General features: G+C 37.0%; 1 protein-coding gene across 6 annotated transcripts in view; it reads right to left on the bottom strand.

Moving 5' to 3' along the window:
• LOC100376985 (uncharacterized) overlaps window positions 1-23854 on the bottom strand; it is a 109877-nt gene that overhangs the window by 47628 nt on the left and 38395 nt on the right. For 3 of the 6 annotated variants that reach the window (XM_085500418.1, XM_085500421.1, XM_085500423.1), the window contains exon 4: window positions 5517-5777. In XM_085500418.1, coding sequence (XP_085356544.1) covers window positions 5517-5777 — 261 coding nt within the window. Of the gene's footprint in view, window positions 1-5516; window positions 5842-23854 lie in introns of those variants that run through there. The other 3 variants (XM_085500417.1, XM_085500420.1, XM_085500422.1) reach the window with 1 other exon arrangement.

Here is a 23854-nt window from a genome sequence, read left to right as displayed (position 1 = left end):
CTTATAAATAAAAAAAATAGTTCAATTTAATACATCTGAAACCAAGTCAGGCTTGTTGTACACGTAGCTGTAGGATAATGAACATAATTACATGAATATGCAATATGACTGTAATGAGTTTCAAATAACAAAGTAACTCTGAATTGCTTGATTTTCATACGATAAGCGAGCCACTTATATGACAGTTATGAGACATTGAATAAAAAAAAATGTATGAGCAATTACCCAACAACAACAGGATAGTGATAGCTTTCGTTAAAAATATCTGCATGTTTTTAATGATTACAAGTTATCGAAATTATAATCTGCACAGACTTTAGTACTGTGGTGTAGAGTGAGTGGGGTATATGGAATAAAGGGAAAAAATAATTTTCTAGCTGTCTAGGTGCTGTTTACATGTGCATAACCAGCTGTGTAGGTGCTGTTTACATGTACATAGCCAGCTGTGTAGGTGCTGTTTACATGTGCATATCCAGCTGTCTCGGGGCTGTTTACATGTGCATAACCAGCTGTCTAGGTACTGTTTACATGTGCATATCCAGCTGTCTCGGGGCTGTTTACATGTGCATATCCAGCTGTCTAGGTACTGTTTACATGTGCATAACCAGCTGTCTAGGGGCTGTTTACATGTGCATAACCAGCTGTCTAGGTTCTGTTTACATGTGCATATCCAGCTGTGTAGGTGCTGTTTACATGTGCATAACCAGCTGTCTAGGTACTGTTTACATGTGCATATCCAGCTGTCTCGGGGCTGTTTACATGTGCATATCCAGCTGTCTAGGTACTGTTTACATGTGCATAGCCAGCTGTCTAGGTGCTGTTTACATGTGCATATCCAGCTGTGTAGGTGCTGTTTACATGTACATAGCCAGCTGTCTAGGTACTGTTTACATGTGCATATCCAGCTGTCTCGGGGCTGTTTACATGTGCATATCCAGCTGTCTAGGTACTGTTTACATGTGCATAGCCAGCTGTCTAGGTGCTGTTTACATGTGCATATCCAGCTGTCTAGGTTCTGTTTACATGTGCATATCCAGCTGTGTAGGTGCTGTTTACATGTGCATAACCAGCTGTCTAGGTACTGTTTACATGTACATATCTAGCTGTCTAGGTGTTGTTTACATGTGCATATCCAGCTGTGTAGGTGCTGTTTACATGTGCATAGCCAGCTGTCTAGGGGCTGTTTACATGTGCATAGCCAGCTGTGTAGGTGCTGTTTACATGTACATAGCCAGCTGTCTAGGTACTGTTTACATGTGCATATCCAGCTGTGTAGGTGCTGTTTGCATGTACATAACCAGCTGTCTAGGTACTGTTTACATGTGCATATCCAGCTGTCTCGGGGCTGTTTACATGTGCATATCCAGCTGTCTAGGTACTGTTTACATGTGCATAGCCAGCTGTCTAGGTGCTGTTTACATGTGCATATCCAGCTGTCTAGGTTCTGTTTACATGTGCATATCCAGCTGTCTAGGGGCTGTTTACATGTGCATAACCAGCTGTCTAGGTACTGTTTACATGTACATATCTAGCTGTCTAGGTGTTGTTTACATGTGCATATCCAGCTGTGTAGGTGCTGTTTACATGTGCATAGCCAGCTGTCTAGGGGCTGTTTACATGTGCATAGCCAGCTGTGTAGGTGCTGTTTACATGTACATAGCCAGCTGTCTAGGGGCTGTTTACATGTGCATATCCAGCTGTCTCGGGGCTGTTTACATGTGCATATCCAGCTGTCTAGGGGCTGTTTACATGTGCATATCCAGCTGTCTAGGTACTGTTTACATGTGCATAGCCAGCCGTCTAGGTGCTGTTTACATGTGCATATCCAGCTGTCTAGGTACTGTTTACATGTACATAGTCAGCTATCTAGGGGCTGTTTACATGTACATAGCCAGCTGTCTAGGGGCTGTTTACATGTACATAGCCAGCTGTGTAGGTGTTGTTTACATGTGCATATCCAGCTGTGTAGGTGCTGTTTAAATGTGCATATCCAGCTGTCTAGGAGCTGTTTACATGTGCATATCCAGCTGTCTAGGGGCTGTTTACAAGTGCATAGCCAGCTGTGTAGGTGCTGTTTACATGTGCATAACCAGCTGTCTAGGTACTGTTTACATGTGCATATCCAGCTGTGTAGGTGCTGTTTAAATGTGCATAGCCAGCTGTCTAGGTGCTGTTTACATGTACATAGTCAGCTATCTAGGGGCTGTTTACATGTACATAGCCAGCTGTCTAGGGGCTGTTTACATCTACATAGCCAGCTGTGTAGGTGCTGTTTACATGTGCATAACCAGCTGTGTAGGTGCTGTTTACATGTGCATATCCAGCTGTGTAGGTGCTGTTTAAATGTGCATAGCCAGCTGTCTAGGTGCTGTTTACATGTGCATAACCAGCTGTCTAGGTGCTGTTTACAAGTGCATAACCAGCTGTCTAGGTGCTGTTTACATGTGCATAGCCAGCTGTCTAGGGGCTGTTTACATGTGCATAGCCAGCTGTCTAGGTACTGTTTACATGTGTATATCCAGCTGTCTAGGTACTGTTTACTTGTACATAGTCAGCTGTCTAGGTACTGTTTACATGTACATATCCAGCTGTCTAGGTGCTGTTTACATGTGCATAACCAGCTGTCTAGGTGCTGTTTACAAGTGCATAACCAGCTGTCTAGGTGCTGTTTAAATGTGCATAGCCAGCTGTCTAGGTGCTGTTTACATGTACATAACCAACTGTCTAGGTACTGTTTACATGTGCATAACCAGCTGTCTAGGTACTGTTTACTTGTACATAGTCAGCTGTCTAGGTACTGTTTACATGTGCATATCCAGCTGTCTAGGTACTGTTTACATGTGCATATCCAGCTGTATAGGTGCTGTTTACATGTGCATAACCAGCTGTCTAGGTGCTGTTTACATGTACATAGCCAACTGTGTAGGTGCTGTTTACATGTGCATATCCAGCTGTCTAGGTGATGTGTACATGTGCATAACCAGCTGTCTAGGTACTGTTTACATGTGCATATCCAGCTGTCTAGGTACTGTTTACATGTGCATATCCAGCTGTATAGGTGCTGTTTACATGTGCATATCCAGCTGTCTAGGTGATGTGTACATGTGCATAACCAGCTGTCTAGGTACTGTTTACATGTGCATATCCAGCTGTCTAGGTACTGTTTACATGTGCATATCCAGCTGTATAGGTGCTGTTTACAAGTGCATAACCAGCTGTCTAGGGGCTGTTTACATGTACATAACCAGCTGTCTAGGGGTTGTTTACATGTGCATATCCAGCTGTCTAGGGGCTGTTTACATGTGCATATCCAGCTGTCTAGGGGTTGTTTTCAGGTGCTTAACCAGGTGCCTAGTTGATATTTACATGTTTTCAAAATCCTTTTTTTTTGGGGGGGGGGTGATACAAACCAAATACATACAATTGGTTGTAAATACCAAATACTTTCTTAATGAGTAAACTTCACAACAACCTTAATAATTGAACAAACAAAACGCAGAAAATGTCGCCATTTTGCATTCAACACAACGATTAAAATTTAGTTTGGTTTGCATTCAACACAATGATAATGGTAATGTAATTGCTAATGTAATGTTTGGTAATGTTTTTTTATAGAAAATCAGATGATATTTTATTATATTTGTGTCCTCTTATGTGACGTTTATTCATCAAGAAAGTATCTGGTATGTACATGAACTTATTTCATCGCTAAGATTGTATTGTATAAATATTTTAATCTGTGTTTAGCTTATTTTTTTTTAACAAATCTTCCACCCCCACCTCATGATTTGAAGTGACCGACCCCTAAAACAAATCAGGAAATCAATGCTTATAGTTGTACAGCAACTACAAATCTTGTCTCCCACATGTACGCAAGGCAGAATATACCTGAAGTCATCATGTTGAATTATTACAAAAGCATATTTCACTACCACAACGATTCTAACACTGTACCAAAATGCAAAAACTGCATGAAAACATTATTTATGAATTGATGTTGGCAGTGCTTATAATGAAGGTCAGAATTTAAAACGTTGCTGTGTCAGCTGAACGTTACTGTGTCAGCTGAACGTTACTGTGTCAGCTGAACGTTACTGTGTCAGCTGAACGTTGCTGTGTCAGCTGAACGTTACTGTGTCAGCTGAACGTTACTGTGTCAGCAATACTCGCACAGTACCCCCTGCATCAACTGCTGAACAGGAGGAGGATTACTTTGCACCATCTACTGGCTACAACTGATTCAAGCAGAGTAACAAAACTAGAATTTTCAGGTCAAAGAAATAAACAACCTGAGCTGAGCTAGTTGCTCAAGTGAAGACATCTGCAGGTGACACATGAAAAGTCTATTACTATGCATTGTTAACAGACCAATGCCGACAGATGAAGTCGATATGCCTCATTGATTTCAGATGGTCAATTCACTTTATTATCATTCCATCTACTAGAAAACAGACTCGCATCATGTACTGCTCAAAGGACTACTGCAGACAATGATGAGGTTGCCATGGCAATCAATAAATGCAATGAGGAACTGAACATCAAAGCAAGACTTAGAATTCCATGACTGAGCATATATTCTGGGAAGGACAAAGAATCATATCACGGTGAGATAACACAATACACTGAAGAATCAATAAGTTCTCATTGTCATCATTTCATAACATTATTTTATCTTAAATCACCAGGTTCTTGGTCCAGCCAATCCATTATCATGTATTAACATAAAATAAGTTGTGGTTCTATTTTACCATACCAACTGCATCACTATTTCATTTCGTACAAGAAGGTAAAACAGACTGTAGTTTCATTAAATATTATAAATTTGTTCACTAGTTTTAGAAGGAAATGGATTGTTTTCCATAAGCTCACTAAACAAACATCTGCTCATGAATATAATCCCAAATCAATGCTTTATTAATCATTAAAAAGCATCAGCTTTAAAATTCTTTGCGAAAACAAAATAACGAGCCGATTTTAATAAGAACGTTTTTTTGTTAAATTAATTTTGTTGAAGACGATAAAAGAAGGTAAAAAAAACGACGTCTCACAGACTGATACCACAGACAGGTTAATTATGTAGTTACATTTACTACAGTCAGAATCTGAGATTGATGCCTCCGGGTAGATGCTACCTACCGGATTACGAGAGGGGAAAAGCAAAGACTGATGGGGAATACATATGACATTCTGGCTGTGCTTGTTAGAAATGCCATTAAACATGCAATTTCATTCTCAATGCATCTAGGATCGCCATGGGAATTCAAACAGACCAAGTGTACTCACATGTATACGGCAATGTAATTCACTAAAAAAACTATTCCCCAACGAACTTCAATAAACAAAAAATTTATGCTATTTGTGTATAAACCACAATTTTTGTTTTTAAAACAGATGTTTTCGCGTTTATATGTAAATTGTGAAATAAACAAAAACTACAGTGTTGCCTGCAAAGGATAGTACCATATGATAATACAGGAAGGTTATTCCTGTACACTGCGTGTTAATATGCAACTTACCTAATGGCTGTCCTGCAATTATTCTCCCATATTCATTAGCAACGGCATTGCGTGCCTGCTGCTCATTGGCGAACTGTACGAATGCAAAACCCTTGTGCACAGAGAGTCCATAAATCTTGCCATATCTACTGAAAATATGTTCCAGCTCCTCTCGGGAGACAATCCCAGTGTTGAGGTTGCCGATAAACACTCTGGCGTTGATCGATCGGGTATCGGTGCTGTTGGTAATGTTACTCACTTTGATATTGAGTATGTTGTTCACTGCGGAGAGAGAAGACACGGTTGGGTAGAGGTTACAATCCGAAAACATTCCGATACAGTTTAAATAATGCATCTGACAAATAGGATATAGAAACTGCTACAGCAGACTCTGTATGTCTCAATCCGAACTGAAGACTCCAGAAAGTGGCTGGGGAAGTCTTCTGCAATAGAGCCTTGACACCTAACCAATCACTATGGCAATGCCTAATCAATCCAGTTGCCATGGAGACATAGCAGCATTTCTTTTTTATATATGGATACACAAATACATAAATCTGCAAATTATAGATTTTTTTTTTGACTGTTTGGATGACAAAGCTTGATCAAACACGTTCTTTATGCAAAAAATGGTGAAGGTTTCATTGAAAGCAAAACACAAAAAAGAAATATGTCTCCTGATTGGCTGATTAGCACAAGGAGTAAGCTGATGCAGAAATAATGAACATTCGTGGATGGAGATGCAGAGTACTAAGCTCCTCATCTATATTGTGGTTGAATTTTATTCATGTCCTGGTTTTGATTTCTAATAATAAAAGTACTCAACCACCCGGTGAGTCATATTACATATTATTACAACGTACTTCATGGTAGCACTCAAGGTTTTCTCATCTTTGTCAAAAATTTTCCATGCAAATAATTCTTTTTATGTCATATTATTTGAATCAAGTTTCTCAAATGTTTTTTTTAAATATTTTATTAAATATCAATCAGCAAAATCAAAATCTTTTCTTTTCTTTTTTAAGCTTCGATGAGAATCACGTTAATGGCAATGACATTACATATAGTTTTAAACCATATTAATTTAATACCATATTTGCTATATTAGAAGCACATCACCGACGCTTGATCAGTAAAATAGGACTTGTTTATGTAAGCACATACGCTATTAATTCAGTAAATAATGTACATAAACATGAGACATTATTATTCATCTAGCGATGAAATTATTAGAATTTACCATTTGGTAAAAAATCTGTATCAAACAAATTCCAGGTTATTGATGTCACATTTGAAAATTGTGGGTGACAGAAATAGACACCCATCTCTGAATGCAAATGTTCACACACAACAGAACGTTTTTCATTGGAATTTTTTCTCTTATTAAAATATTACTAAAAAGAGAGCAAAGATGTATAACAATAAGATTCGACAGTGTGAGATCAAACAACTTCTATTCAGCATAAGTGGATAGGATTGTCATACTGCCTTCAAGTAAACCGGTACTGTATAAATATAAAATCGCTGTAATTTTCACAAGTCAGCGGGAAACACACAATTTTGTAGCAGTGAGAATTTCAGTCAGTGTCAGTAACTTTTACAAAATTATATCATAAAATAAATAAACGCCATGAAAACCTGGATTTGTGCAAATTTTTAGCAGTGAAAACAGTATATAGTATTGTGTGGTACATTGTATTCTTGTGACAACTAATTAAATTATTACGTAATTTCTTTCAATTATTTGATTTTCACACATCATAGCGTGATTACGGTATAGTATTAAAGTTACATTGCTTTAATCTTATTATGCAGAAAGAAAGTTACAGTGAAGATATAATGAAGGCTGCATATATACAATTTGGTTAATTTTTTTTGTTTAACTGTGATACAAACATCAGCAGATTTGGAATGATAAGTACAGCCCTGTTTTTTTCACTTCTAGGCATGATAGGATTGAGAATCAATTAAATTCAAACGAGAACAAAATCAGAGAAAGAAATCAATAATTAGGGTGTATCCAAACACGGGGATTTGTTTCACATCATGTATACAGCTGCAGACAAACAAACATGTATGAGAACAACCAAACATAATTACGTGTGTTTAAACAGGTAAAGAAATTTACAACGGGCACTCAACTGTTACAAGCAACATCATAAGATGGCACTATTCGTTACTCTATCTGGAATTTATTAAGTTTGTTTATTCACAGACTAATTTTGTTCAACGTCAATAAAAGAAGTCATTTCATTGTATAGTTTGTTCAGATACCCATCCATCAGACCTAAAGCAGAATATTAAAAATGCTATTTTGAGGCAGATATAGACATGAAGGGTTACCAAAAGCAAATTTTAATCATATTGTCCTATTCTTAAAAGAAAACAATTCTTTTTTTCATCTATTGAACAAAAAAAAGTCGACAAGTCCTTTTTTAAAACCATTAATTCTCTACTAAAATGACAGTTTCTTATATCTGCATGATCAATAGGCTATTCAAATTCCTTGCAAAATTCTCTCTCCACACAATGTTACCTGTTGCCATGGTGACAACATGAAGATGAATTCAATGAATAGTGAAGAATAAAAGAGCATCATTTACGCTGAACAGAGCGCTATAATCATTACCGGTCGGGTTCATACATGTAGTTGCATGCCCATGTTCTAATTTGTAATTAAATTCTCTCACAGTACAGAGATCAAAACTCCTTCTTCCTTTTTTTTTTTTTTGTCATTGCTTCACTTGCGTTTTCTCTGAAAAATAAATTACTGCACATACTTATAAAAAAAAATGTATCCTGATGTTTAAAATAAATATTAGTCAGATTATATTCAAAGTAATTATTCCTTCAAGAAAATCTGTTGCATTGCAATACTTTTTTCATTATGGATTGACGTCAGTAAGAAGCAGATTATCGACAAAGTTTTGCATCAATCCGAGACGTATGCGGTAATTACGATTGTCTGCTAATGCTAAGAAAAAATATACCGAAATTATAAATTTATCACAAATATTTTTTCACAATACAAAAACATGCTGAACTACAACTGCAAACACCCAGGTGTATCATGCGTTTGTGATATTGCATTTATATTTACTGTGTTTTATATCACGAGGTGGATAGCAACCAATGTTTTTCTTGAACATACAGTACAAAAAAAGAACAATGATGCATATTGCTTCTGAACCAAAGATAAGTTTGGGCTGCACACATGTGCAGAAGTATTGCTCATAAAATTAGTTTTTATAACAACCACTCTCACTATATTAGCAGCTTGACAACCAGAAAAAAACTGAAAACAATGAACTTTTTTTTTGTCACCAAAAACACAAAAATATGGTAGAAAATATTATGTTGATCAATCAAATAAAGGAAACTTACTATGACATATTCCAGAATGCACTGTTTGCCACAAGGTTCACATACAAACCTTACGACTGTTAACACAGAATTATTCAAAAGATGTTAGTTAAATAAAGACAATCAGTGTGGATGTCATTAGATTTCATTCTTTTGTAATTATATGATTAATTAGATTGACAAACCGAGAAAGGGATTATTGAGATTATTAAGATTATCAGTTAGTGCGTGTTTTATAACTAATTGACCCATTTACATTGATTCAGAATTTCAGCCAATTAAATACACTGGTAATTGTCATCTTAATCATAAAACAAGCTTTCCGTGCACAACTGCTAGTCACACACAAATGTACTTGAATTAAGTGAAACTGCAAAAACAAATTAATAAGTATCGTTCATTGCTCTCTACACTTCGCCTGTTGTTGGTTTCGATACATCCATGGATGCTTACTTTCCAAGACATCATGCTGTACAACATGCAGACACAGCATCGTTAATAAATTTCTGCTACAGCAGAGTGCGTTAGGTGCGTTAGGTGCATGTGATACCAAAACAAGAAATGATTTAATGTTCTTCACTCCCGTCTGAACTTGCAATTATAGTGATGAAAAATTCATTATTTAACATTCAGTGCTTCATCCTAGGTTAATCGTGTCTGGTTAAAAAAGATTGTAACATATTACTCTAACATTTAAATCCACCCTGGCATATTATTGAAGTATTAGTCATCAACATCTCTGTATAACAGTTTCAAAAACAAAAAAGTCAGTCAGTCAGTCAGCAAAACTGAGTCATAGAATAAAGTACATATCTGAAACAAGATGATGTGCATCAGTAACCAGTCACCTGAAGACTATTATGCTTCATTGAAATCAACCCAGCCATGAATGAAAAACAAATATTCGTAGCTCAAAATGGCTACCAGCTAACTAAATTAAATAAGATGAGAATGGCCTCCAGCTAGCCAAGTAGATAGAACCAAAATGGCCACCAGCTAGCCAAGTAGATAGAACCAAAATGGCCACCAGCTAGCCAAGTAGATAGAACAAAAATAGCCACCAGCTAGCCAAGTAGATAGAACCAAAATGGCCACCAGCTAGCCAAAGTAGATAGAACCAAAATGGCCACCAGCTAGCCAAGTAGATAGAACCAAAATGGCCACCAGCTAGCCAAAGTAGATCGGGCCAAAATGGCCACCAGCTAGCCAAGTAGATAGGACCAAAATGGCCACCAGCTAGCCAAAGTAGATAGAACCAAAATGGCCACCAGCTAGCCAAAGTAGATAGAACCAAAATGGCCACCAGCTAGCCAAAGTAGATAGAACCAAAATGGCCACCAGCTAGCCAAGTAGATAGAACCAAAATGGCCACCAGCTAGCCAAGTAGATAGAACCAAAATGGCCACCAGCTAGCCAAAGTAGATAGGGCCAAAATGGCCACCAGCTAGCCAAGTAGATAGAACCAAAATGACCGCCAGCTAGCCAAGTAGATAGGGCCAAAATGGCCACCAGCTAGCCAAGTAGATAGAACCAAAATGGCCACCAGCTAGCCAAAGTAGATAGAGCCAAAATGACCGCCAGCTAGCCAAGTAGATAGAACCAAAATGGCCACCAGCTAGCCAAGTAGATAGAATCAAAATGACCGCCAGCTAGCCAAAGTAGATAGGGCCAAAATGGCCACCAGCTAGCCAAGTAGATAGAACCAAAATGGCCACCAGCTAGCCAAGTAGATAGAACCAAAATGGCCACCAGCTAGCCAAGTAGATAGAACCAAAATGGCCACCAGCTAGCCAAGTAGATAGAACCAAAATGGCCACCAGCTAGCCAAAGTAGATAGGGCCAAAATGGCCACCAGCTAGCCAAAGTCAATACATAAAACCAATCTTTTTATTTTGGAGCTATTCACAAAAAATTACCTGTTTAATGCTGTGTGTTTCTGAGTATCTCATTTTAGTACGCCATTTTAGACTGCATTGACAGAATAGATCCATTTCCGGGTTTCAGATGCATGTGATTATTGTACACAACTAATATTACAAGCGAGGAAAGTTTTTGTAACTCACAGAGGAAAAGTTTTTGAGAGGAAAGTTTTTGTGAATCATTTTGTTGAGGTCTACAAGTCAGCCGGCCACAGGGAACATTGCATTTGGGATCTCTAACACAGCAAGTTACAGTGACTTTATGAATATCTAATGATGGTTGAAAATGACTTGACCAATCACAATGCATTAAGACATGCATGACAATAAATCGACCAATGATTGCAGGAAACATGCAAAGACTTGTGGGTGACAGGCATTACCAAATAGTTTCAAAAACCAATGCTAATCTTCAATTCCTAAGTTTAAGTTTAATTCCTCCTTCCAGTCTTTCACTTTTTCTATCATTTTTTCGATGGATGTGCAGATGTCGCTCAAAATATGTGGTGTATTTGTGTAGTTTTAATGATAGGACCAAGTATGTCCGATACAGAAGGAGGCGTACAGAAACATGCACACACGCAGAGGTCAAAACACAAATCCTCGTTTTTAGGCTGTGTCTACACATGAACTAGAAATTATACAAATACAGGGACAGAAATGGTGCCCTCTTATAGTTCCTCATGGTCAACCCTTAATATCAATGTTATTTATCAATGACATCGTACTCAGCAAGAAAAGTTGAAGGCAGGTGGTTGAAAAGATGAACAGAAGAAGAGATATACATCATAAACGTTCAGAGCTTATCGTACAATACGAATATCAAAATACGCACTGAGTTTTTATCAATTAGGAGATTGAAAAAACAAGCAACCCTAAAGATTTCAGAAATGATCAGAACTCCAGTTCAAAACACAAGATTTTGATACAGAATTCCAGATAATAGGATTACACCATGAATAGTTTCATTCGGTCCAATTCCTATTGTCCTGGAGTTATTTTTGTTAAACCGATTAATGAACCACAAAACAGGGAGCTGCAGGTTTTAAAAAATCAATTATAGACCAGCAAACTTAATCAGCATGATTATGTGAGATCACTATCTCAATTGGCTGACTTTGGCCGTGTAAAATAAATCTTGTTGTTACCATGGTGAAAACATGATGAACTGTATAGAAGATGTGAATAAGAAGCCTCAGAATAGCAAGGGTCAAATATGCTATCAGTTGAATTGAAATACAATACAATTCAATTGACGGATGCAATCTTCTGTCTGAAGGACATGAACTTATTGGCTGCCACCAAATTCTGCACAATTTCAAATATTTTTCTATAATTTATTTATTGTACTGTTTATATGTTAAGGATGGTAAAGGCTGCCAATCGGCCATCTTGGATTAGACCCATGTATATTTGAACATCATCTTTCAGCATTTACCATCAAAGAGCGGGAAAAAGTATTCAGAATAAATATGTTGTTAGACATTTCTCAGTTATATGGGGGAACATACAAGGTACAATGTAGTGGATTCAGAACTCATAAAGGGAACTGTATAATACAAGGCTTTCATTTCATCAGAATATAATTTACTGGATATCAATACAAGCTGCCTCGACTTACACAGCATAGATCAATCTTACAGTCAACATTAATCATAATATTAGAGACATGATGCATGATGAAGCATTTCTGGTTCATTTGGCCAGAGATTCAAGACGTTGACTTCCTTCATTTTGGCATAGATGTCCAATCAAATATCTGCTGCTCCTGAGTAATGATACAGCTGAAAAGTTTTGTCCCTTTCAATTTTTATGAATTGAGAATTTGAGGTTATTAGTGGGAACGCAAGCGCCGAAGTCAACTTTCATAAAATAAAACCCACATAATTTTTTTCATACTTTTTCCCAAATTTTGATCAAGATTTGTAACCAGTGGGATATCATGTCCATTTGGTGCAAAATTATTCAAAAAAATTGCAGAAAAACACGTACATTTTGTAAATATAAAAATAGGCAAAATGTTGCCACTAATTTTGGTGGGAAAAATTATAGTGCTCAAAGGGTTAAAGACCCAAATTATATGTTTGCATAATTTCATGGTTTTTGCCAAATTCTGCAAACATTTCTCTCTCAACACTCAACCTGCATAATAAGGATAGGACAGACAATTCACTCTAGCAGACATACAATTAATAGGCCAGCAAGACAATGCTTTTACTCAAAAGATTAAAAAACTTGATTGCCCAAGAAGCACTACACGGACATGATGTTAATAAATTGGTCGTACTGAGTGGGGTTTAAGACTTTTAATCAATTAATGTAGAAGCCATTACCTTTTAATGGTGGGGTAATTTAGTGCAGCAGAAATACAACTGTAATTTAATTAGCCTGGATGGCCAAATAAGATTAAAACGAGAAGAAAAATGGTGAATTATAAAAAAACAAAGGATTAAACATAGGATTGTGTATTAAGTACAAGGAAGGACTTGTGAGGTCTCGGGAATGTTTTGATGCTGTCATTTTCGATTGACCATTACAAAGTCTGACAAGGAAATGGTAGTAGTGTTTGTGGCGTCATGTCAGTATTATCCACAAACCGAAGAAAGCTACATTTCTACGAATATGGAACACAATAAGGCGATAAGATGATAAGATGCAAACGCAGATTTCCAATTCAAGACCATGCAATATCAGATTTATATTGAACTCATTTCTAGTCATTTACATACTTGCTATAATCATTTAATCACACGATATCACACGACCAGTCATTGAAGACGTATCACATAATATATGCATCAGCATGCACCAGTTAAATTAACCGAAAGTTGAAATATTTCAACGACAAAGTCAACTGTTATCACAATTTGTTTAAGTTACGAAATTTATGAGCAAGACCTCCAAAATCAACACAGAAATTTACAAGTCACTGTCAATGACACGTCCCCGTTCCGTTCATATTTGAGTGACATATACATTCAAAGCAGATCATGACGTGGTCTGATCCGAAATGCACCTGCATATGTAGCAACACATTGTACTAAATCTGAACAAAATCCATCCATGCATGACTGAGATCCGGTTCCGGAATTGTGAAAATACGTGATTTTGATGCATTTTCGGCCTTAAAATGGCCATCATTCAGCTATTGTTAAGCGGATCATGAAACAAATGCACATATCTATTTGTGACATGATGTACCATGTGTGTGTGAAGTTTGAACTTGATCAATCCAGACATGTCTCGGATACGGATCCAGAACTGAATTTTTTAAAACAAAATGGCCGCCAGTCGGCCATTTCGAACTTGATCCGGGAAAAAAAAAATGACGTGCATCAAGGTCCTATTATGTTTAATGTATGTAACAAATTTGAACAAAATCCGTCCATGCATAACTGAGATCCGGGTCCAGAATGGTGAAAATGTGCGATTTCAATGCATTTTCGGCCTTAAAGCGGCCGCCATTTGGCTATCGTTAATGAGATCATGAAACAAATGCACATACATATTTGTGACATGATGTATCTTGTGTGTGTGAAGTTTGAACTCGATCAATCCAGGCATGTCTCAGATACGGATCCAGAACTGAATTCTTTAAAACAAAATGGTTGCCAGTTGGCCATTTCAAACCCGATCCAAAAAAAAAAATAAAGTGCATCAAGGTCCTATTATGTTCAATGTATGTACCAAATTTGAACAAAATCCGTCCATGCATAACTGAGATCCGGGTCCGGAACTGAATTCTTTAAAACAAAATGGCCGCCAGTCGGCCACTTCGAACTTGATCCGAAAAAAAAATGACGTGCATCAAGGTCCTATGATGTTTAATGTATGTACCAAATTTGAACAAAATCCGTCCATGCATAACTGAGATCCGGGTCCGGAATGGTGAAAGATGTGCCATTTTGATGCATTTTCGGCCTTAAAATGGCCGCTTTTTGGCTATCGTTAATCGGATCATGAAAAAAATGCATGTGCATATGTCCCATATAATGTGTGATGTATGAGTGAAGTTTGAACTTAATCGGTCCATGCATGTTCAAAATACAGGTGATCACGGATGCACAGACGCACGGATGCACATAGGGCAAAACATAAGTCCCGTTTTCGGACTACGTCCGAATGGGGACTAAAAATTTGCAAAATGTTGCACACAAATTATGGCGGGAAAAAAAATGTTTTTTATTGAAGTTAACCTGCTGGAATTGACACCAACTACAGAACAAACATACACAAAAATGCATCGTTGTGTTTTTAATGAGCGGTCAACATACAACTTCACAGAAGAGATGATGAAACCTGCATTTGTAAAAACAAAATGGCTGCCAGTTAGCCATCTTTGACCATTCATACATGCATATGTATGTGCCACAGTGTCTTCTTAATGTCACCTGACTGTCAGTCAGTTCTCTAGTCAGTAATCAAAGAAGCTCTCTTTACAACTTTCACTTTCTGTGGATATCTGTTGATAGACGTACTCTCATGTTTTACTTTGACAGGGTGCAAAGTATGATGCAATTCTTCAAATTTCAAATAATTTCTTTATAAAGTACAAATGATTTACAGTACATTGTTGACAATCATGTATGTTATTTGCAGTAACAACCTGCAGCATTACGTGCCAATGCTTCAACCATGGCAATTAGCATATAGCATCTCACAAAATACAGAAAGTTCCATCTAGTATAACACATTATTTCCTCAAAACATTTTCCCTTTCGAGTTCCTATTGATACACTCAACAAAAGTCTTACTATCACGACTGAAAATAAGTGGCAACTATGATTTAATGTTATTTCCCAGTACCTCTCAAGGTGAGTGCTGTCAGAACCGATCACTATGCAAGAGTTAATGAAGCTGACATGACTGAACCATATCATTGAATTCACAGCTTGATAATCAGGACCTTTATAGACACCTCTACCCATGATCGCAGTGTTTCTGGTTTCTCTTTCATTACTCGGTAACAGAATCCAAAGGCTGCAAATGTCTGTTTGGAGATGTTTTATATCATTTTAGTTCAATCATGCAGTTCTAAAATGTAATGTGATTAACTTTACAAGATTAAGCAATGACAGACACATTAATAGTACCGGTAGTTGAAATAATTTTACATGGGCTTCATTTTAGCAGAAAACTTCTTTAAAAAGCCACGGGGAAGTAACACAGACAGGGTTAAGTGATCTTTATCGCCTATGTTGTCTGTTTCATGCAAATCATACTATGGTTTTGTCAGTTCTATTTTTAGTAAGTTCTGGTAAATTTGACAAACACTACAGAGCGGCTAAAATAAGTAGATACAAAATTAATCCATTTCCCCCAAAACCTTATTAAGTCATTCTAGCCAACAAAATTCTTTCTCCATTGAACAACCATGAATGTTGTACAAGACCATGGTGAAAGCAATTTGGCCAGCAGTTTTCAAGAAGAAGTTGATGTACCTATATGAACACTCCACTGTCATCGTAGATAACAAGTCATTGTCAGTGACACATCCCCGTTCCGTTCATATTTGAGTGACATACGGTTGTATACATTCAAAGCAGATCATGACCGAAATTTCAGACCACTTTCAGTGGTCTGATCCGAAATGCACCTGCATATGTACAACACATTGTACTAAATCTGAACAAAATCCATCCATGCATGACTGAGATCCGGTTCCGGAATTGTGAAAATACGTGATTTTGATGCATCATTCATGGCCATCATTCAGCTATTGTTAAGCGGATCATGAAACAAATGCACATATCTATTTGTGTGTGAAGTTTGAACTTGATCTCTGATGTCTCGGATACGGATCCAGAACTGAATTCTTTAAAACAAAATGGCCGCCAGTCGGCCATTTCGAACTAGATCCGAAAAAAACAAGTCATTGAAAATGACACAGTCCTCGTTAAGTTCTCTTTGTGCTCGTCATATTAAAGCGGAGGGGTTGTCGCGAGCGTGTCCTTGAAACTTGAGTTCCAAGTGGCGTATACAACAGATTGTTTATTTACATCAAAACATGTGTTTCGTGTCATAGTAATATGGCCAAAATAAAAACAGCCGTTATTCAGCCATCTTTGATCTGATTATGAAACACACTGATATGTATGATGTATGTGCCAAATACGAATGAAAATGGTACATAAATTGTGGAAATATAGTAGTAAGGCCAAAAAGTCAGATGGCTGTCAATCGGCCATCCTTGACCAGATTTTGAAACAAATTGTCATGGACATGCATCCTAACATGTATAAAGTACATTTATGTGCCAAATTTGAATGAAAACTGACAGAGCACGTCCAAGATACCGCATAAAAAAACAAAAACAAGATGCCTGCCAGTCGACCATCTTTGATCCAATTGCGAAATAAATCGTCATGGACATGTATCCTAACATGTATAATCTATGTACCAAGTCTGAATGACAACTTACAAAGCATGTCCAAAATACAACATTTTCAAAAAACAAGATGGCTGCCAGTCGGCCATTTTGAATCGAATCGCTAAACCACTGCATGTGCATATGTCCCAAATAAGGTACTAGGCACATGCAAAGAATGAACGAAATCGGTCCACAGGATTCTGAAATATGACATTGGATAGACTGACGCACAGACAGATGGACACACGGACGGTCGGACACACGGACGGTCGGACACACGGACGGTCGGACGGACAGACTCAGGAACTCACAGATGGTCGGGGACATGTATCCTAACATGTATGATCTATGTACTAAATTTGAACGAAAACTGACAAAGCATGTCCAAAATACAACATTTTCAAAAAACAAGATGGCTGCCAGTCGGCCATCTTTGATCCAATTGTGAAATAAATCATCATGGACATGTATCCTAACATGTATAATCTATGTACCAAGTTTGAATGAAAACTGACAAAGCATGTCCAAAATACAACATTTTCAAAAAACAAGATGGCTGCCAGTCGGCCATTTTGAAACGAATCGCTAAACCACTGCATGTGCATACATGTATGTCCCACATAAAGCACATGCAAAGAATGAACGGAATCGGTCCAAGGGATTCTGATATGACTCCGGACGGACGCACGGACGGACGCACGGAGACCGAATTATAAGTCCCGGTTTTCGGACTTCGTCCAAACGGGGACTAATAAAAATAATAAAGTTACATACAGGAAACACGGGGTCATTTAAAGCGAAAAGCAGCAATATTATTAAAGATGAATTTTGTTTTTCTATATCATTTTTCACTCTTGTTTAATATCAGAAAAATAATTGACTCAATATATCAAAATTGTACATGATGGTCGCCTTAGGGTAGACAAATTATATACATTGAAAGAACTCAATTATTGTTGAATCTACTTTTAATTGGTTTTCAGTATAGCATCAAAGTCAATTTTTATCATACATAAAATTAAACTGCAAAACTGTGTTTATTTCAAAATAATTTGATTAACACCTAAAGACAATAAAGATTTAAATCTGTTTTTTTTTTCAAAATTAACAATAAGGGCATTTATACAGCTTTATTGTGCAAAATAGTTGATGATCTGGATTGAAACACATTACAGGAAAAAAAAACATTCACCAGAATTCTTTTTTTTGAACCAGAAGTGAATCTTTGTGATACCATGTGTATTCAAACACTATTCAAAAGCATTGGAAAAAATTCAAATATGCCAGCACTTGAGAAGCCAAAACAATCATTGAAAAGCATTGAATTTTATCACAGAATTTCCCAAAATTCATGCAAATTCAGACCATTAAACATAATAGTCACAAATAAAAGTCCAATATTAAAAGCTCCATGAATGCTCTCGGCAATGTGCAAAACAAAGTAAAAAATCACTTCCATTTCAGATAATTTGGATTAGACACACACCTATAATCAAGCTAATCCAGTGCCACAAATAAACTCAGAAGCGAGCACATTTTTTTAAATTTAATTCCTTATTATAACATTGAAACGTTAAAAACAATCCAAGAGGTAGTATTACATAACAACAAACACAGTCAAATAGATGGCATCTCTTTTGAAGTGTATTATATAGGGAATGGAAATTTCATCAGAATAGTAATTGAATGAAAGACGCAAGAAAGAAGACTATGAGGGCACCATTCATCCTTTTAACAGTATCTTAAAAGATCTTTAAATGCCCTAGTTAAATTGTCAAGGGGGTTGACCATTAGAAACTCAGGTAAAGAAGTATTTTCAAGGACAATACTCTTATGAAAATTTTTTTTTGCTTGCCTTTATTAAATTGTGTTGTATCGGTATTTATAAATCAGCAGATTTTTTATAAATGTGCCCCCCCCCCAAGTTTTAAATGTTCAATGCCTAAGATGACTAATTTGCGTATTTATTATACCATAAATGCGTTAAAAACATCAAAATATCAAAATTAAATGTCAGTGAAAATAAATGGTTTTACAGTAACAACAGAATAATTAATAATTATACAAACTTCTGTCAATTTTTACAAATTAAATATTTTGCCAAATATATTCACTATTATAAACAAAAGAATTACAGAAATATTCAAGAAAATGATACTATTTTGGCTCGAAAAATTATGGTGTAGAAAGATTTGAAATGCTAGTGAAAAATAGTGAATGGTGTATTAAAGACACACCCACATTGTGGTCAGGCTCAACAAAATATTTTTTTGGCTTATTTAAAAATTCAAGCACGCCCTCTATGGCAACAATGATAGGTGTGATCTAAAGGTCATGTTTGAGGTCACTGAAGTAAATGTGGCAATTTATGTATAAAGATCTATAAACAGTCTTAGATGCCATGTCATATAGTAATCCTCAGCCAAAAAAAAATAAATAAAAAGTCAAAACTCTGGATCAAAATTTATTTCTTTTTAGAGATTTTGTTACACAGACTGAAATGAAATTAATATGCAAATTAGCTACTTAATATGCGCGGACATAACCTCAAAACTAATCATGTCTGCATTTTATCCCAAGGTACCTTACCTTGGTAACAAATTTGATCAAAATCCATTTGGTTGTTTTTTGTGATTTTGCAATCACATAATTAATATGCAAGTTAGCTACTTAATATGCATAAATATGTCCCAAACCGGTTCATGTTTGCGCACAGTTTTTGAGATTTTTCACAGACAGCCAGTCACACAGCCACAGACACTCTAAACTCGTTTAATAAATCACATTTATTTGGGGGAAATAATTGAATAGGAAATGTTTTTGCTGTTGGGCTCAATGGGTTTAATTTTTATCTATCAGTAATTGGTAGATTGCTTTGCATAGCTAGCATCATACCTTGGGTGTGGCACAGTGGTAGATTGGATTCTCTCAATTTTGTTACAATGGATGTTTTGTATGTCGATGATGTTTGCATTGTTTTCCATGGTATGAGAAATCAGATCCTTGGCCATTAACCTTTTCACCACTAGACTTTCTTGCCCATTTTTATTCTGAAGATTTTTTATATTTTTCAATATTTCTGGAAATGAACCCTAATTTCGGAGCTAACAGACGAAATATGAGTCAATTTTCACTCAAATATTTGTGTATTTTTGTCTCTATCTTCTAAATGAAAGTGTAGACTATAAACGAGGCAATATTTGTGATGAAAAGAGGGAACTGGTGGTGAAAAGGTTAGGAATATGGGATTCTATTAATTCTGTATATGTACAGGATCAAATAAACTCATTTGTATAAAGGCTGGAATGAACAATACTAGCATGTCTAGGATAAATTGTAGTTCAGCTTTTATTTAGATTAATACATGCAATTAATCATCTCATTAAAAGTGGTAATTTTATTGTGTTATCCCACTAACACATATTAAATATCTTATTTCATTTTATTATTTACTATATACACAGAACAATGAAAAGGTCAATCAATTGTAGCTTTTGCATGTCAGATCACACACTGTGAATGGTTTCATGCTTTTCTGAGCATGAAATCTCACTGACAAGTTAGCATTTATTTATGTTCAGTGGTCTTTGAAGGCTGTCAGTTATGTATCATACGCTACAGTCAAGTATCATGGGATACAATACTGGCTATTCAATGACCAGAAAAAGACCAATGGCAGTTGTTTGACCAGTAAGATATCACACTGCATGTTCAATTACCAGTAAGATGGCCATGGTGGCTGTTCAATGACCAGTAAGATGGCCATGCTGGCTGTTTAATTACCAGTAAGATGGTCATGCTGGCTGTTCAATGACCAGTAAGATGGCCATGCTGGCTGTTCAATGACCAGTAAGATGGCCATGCTGGCTGTTCAATGACCAGTAAGATGACCATGGTGGCTGTTCAATGACCAATAAGATGGCCATGCTGGCTGTTCAATGACCAGTAAGATGGCCATGCTGGCTGTTCAATGACCAGTAAGATGGCCATGCTGGCTGTTCAATGACCAGTAAGATGGCCATACTGGCTGTTCAATGACCAGTAAGATGGCCATGGTGGCTGTTCAATGACCAGTAAGATGGCCATGGTGGCTGTTCAATGACCAGTAAAATGGCCATGGTGGCTGTTCAATACCCAGTAAAATGGCCATGGTGGCTGTTCAATGGCCAGTAATATGACCATGGTGGCTGTTCAATTGATCAGTAAAATAGCCATGGTGGCTGTTCAATGACCAGTAATATGGCCATGGTGGCTGTTCAATGACCAGTAAGATGGCCATGGTGGCTGTTCAATTGATCAGTAAAATAGCCATGGTGGCTGTTCAATGACCAGTAAGATGGCCATGGTGGCTGTTCAATTGATCAGTAAAATAGCCATGGTGGCTGTTCAATGACCAGTAATATGGCCATGGTGGCTGTTCAATTACCAGTAAGATGGCCATGCATGGTGGCTGTTCAATTACCAGTAAGATGGCCATGCTGGCTGTTCAATGACCAGTAAGATGGCCATGCTGGCTGTTCAATGACCAGTAAGATGGCCATGCTGGCTGTTCAATGACCAGTAAGATGGCCATGCTGGCTGTTCAATGACCAGTAAGATGGCCATGCTGGCTGTTCAATGACCAGTAAGATGGCCATGCTGGCTGTTCAATGACCAGTAAGATGGCCATGGTGGCTGTTCAATTGATCAGTAAAATAGCCATGGTGGCTGTTCAATGACCAGTAATATGGCCATGGTGGCTGTTCAATTACCAGTAAGATGGCCATGCATGGTGGCTGTTCAATTACCAGTAAGATGGCCATGCTGGCTGTTCAATGACCAGTAAGATGGCCATGCTGGCTGTTCAATGACCAGTAAGATGGCCATGCTGGCTGTTCAATGACCAGTAAGATGGCCATGCTGGCTGTTCAATGACCAGTAAGATGGCCATGCTGGCTGTTCAATGACCAGTAAGATGGCCATGCTGGCTGTTCAATGACCAGTAAGATGGCCATGGTGGCTGTTCAATGACCAGTAAGATGGCCATACTGGCTGTTCAATGACTAGTAAGATGGCCATGGTGGCTGTTCAATGAACAGTAAGATGGCCATGGTGGCTGTTCAATGAACAGTAAGATGGCCATGGTGGCTGTTCAATGACCAGTAAGATGGCCATGCTGGCTGTTCAATGACCAGTAAGATGGCCATGCTGGCTGTTCAATGACCAGTAAGATGGCCATGGTGGCTGTTCAATGACCAGTAAGATGGCCATACTGGCTGTTCAATGACTAGTAAGATGGCCATGGTGGCTGTTCAATGAACAGTAAGATGGCCATGGTGGCTGTTCAATGAACAGTAAGATGGCCATGGTGGCTGTTCAATGACCAGTAAGATGGCCATAGTGGCTGTTCAATGACCAGTAGAACTGGCAATGCTGAAACCAACCAACAATGAGTGACACGGGTTAAATTCCATATATATCCTGATGATTAAGATTGAAAAGTTACTCTTTTTTTACGTACAGCGACAGGTGGAAAGACCCTATACACTGGTACTGGTAAGGACAAGATTTATGGAGTCAAGTTATGGATTGGCAGTAGGGTGAACCTTTTGGAAACTGCCAAAAAAGAGAATAACCCAAAGCAGATAATAATTCATTATCATATGTTGCATTGAATCACATGGATATGTACAGAAATAATTTCAGAGAATGGGTATTTACATGTGCCACCTAACCCACCCCTCCTATAAAATGGTTTACCTAGATTTGAATAAATAGAAGTTATTATACCGGGTATAATTAGTAAAGTTATTGTTACTGCAATTTGTTTGTGTTTTTATCAGAGTCAGCAATTACTATAATACTGTATTTGTTCTATTAGAAGCACATACATGTATAAACAAAAATTGCATTTATTTTATACTGGATTCTAAAATTTGGCATAGTTTGATTATAGACAAACTTTTGTTGATTAGATATTGAGCGCATGTGTTACTATATGGTTATTACGAGGATACTGCCATGTGTGCATAGAGACAGTACAGGAGGAATATAGATCAATGTGTCGTGGAGATTAATGTAACGACATACTGTCTTAAATTCTTGCGGTATCATCATAATAATAATAATATTATTATTATACATCTTTGTGAACCAATTGCTTGATATAGGAAGTCCAGAGCTGAGCAAAATGATAAAACTTATTAGAACTTTCTTGCCATGAACTTAGTTTTCAAAAGCATCCACCATCATAGAAATACTACGTAATCCTTCCATATTTGGAAAGTACATTACCTAATATGGTAAGGATGCAGATACCCTGTGAGATATGGCAAAATTAGGGTGCGCTGTAACTAATAGCGATGCAGTTACAGATGTACAATAATACATGCAGTAGAGAAAATAACTAAGTAATATTACTTTCCAATCAGCCATCGCTACAATAATTTGAAAGGGAATTCTATAAATTCTTTTTTGACAATATTTGTATCTGTGAGCAAAGTAATTATTCAGTGAAATTAGCAAAACTAAAAATGACTAAAATATTCACTCCAATTAAATTATGAAAGCTCTATAACTTCAAAAAGCAAAGAGAAATTTCAGAGGATTTTGAGTTTCCAAAATTATAAACTTTGACAAAGAAATATTTTATCAAAACAACAATTCCCTTGAAATTCTTCCATGAGCAAGTTAACTATATGTAAATTATTATTATATACTTCATTAAT

This window comes from Saccoglossus kowalevskii, chromosome 6 (assembly GCF_978046115.1).
Source record: "Saccoglossus kowalevskii chromosome 6, keSacKowa6.1, whole genome shotgun sequence".
Classification (NCBI taxonomy): Eukaryota; Metazoa; Hemichordata; class Enteropneusta; family Harrimaniidae; genus Saccoglossus; species Saccoglossus kowalevskii.
Note: the sequence above shows the minus strand (reverse complement) of the source record. Positions and strands in the feature narration are given on the sequence as shown.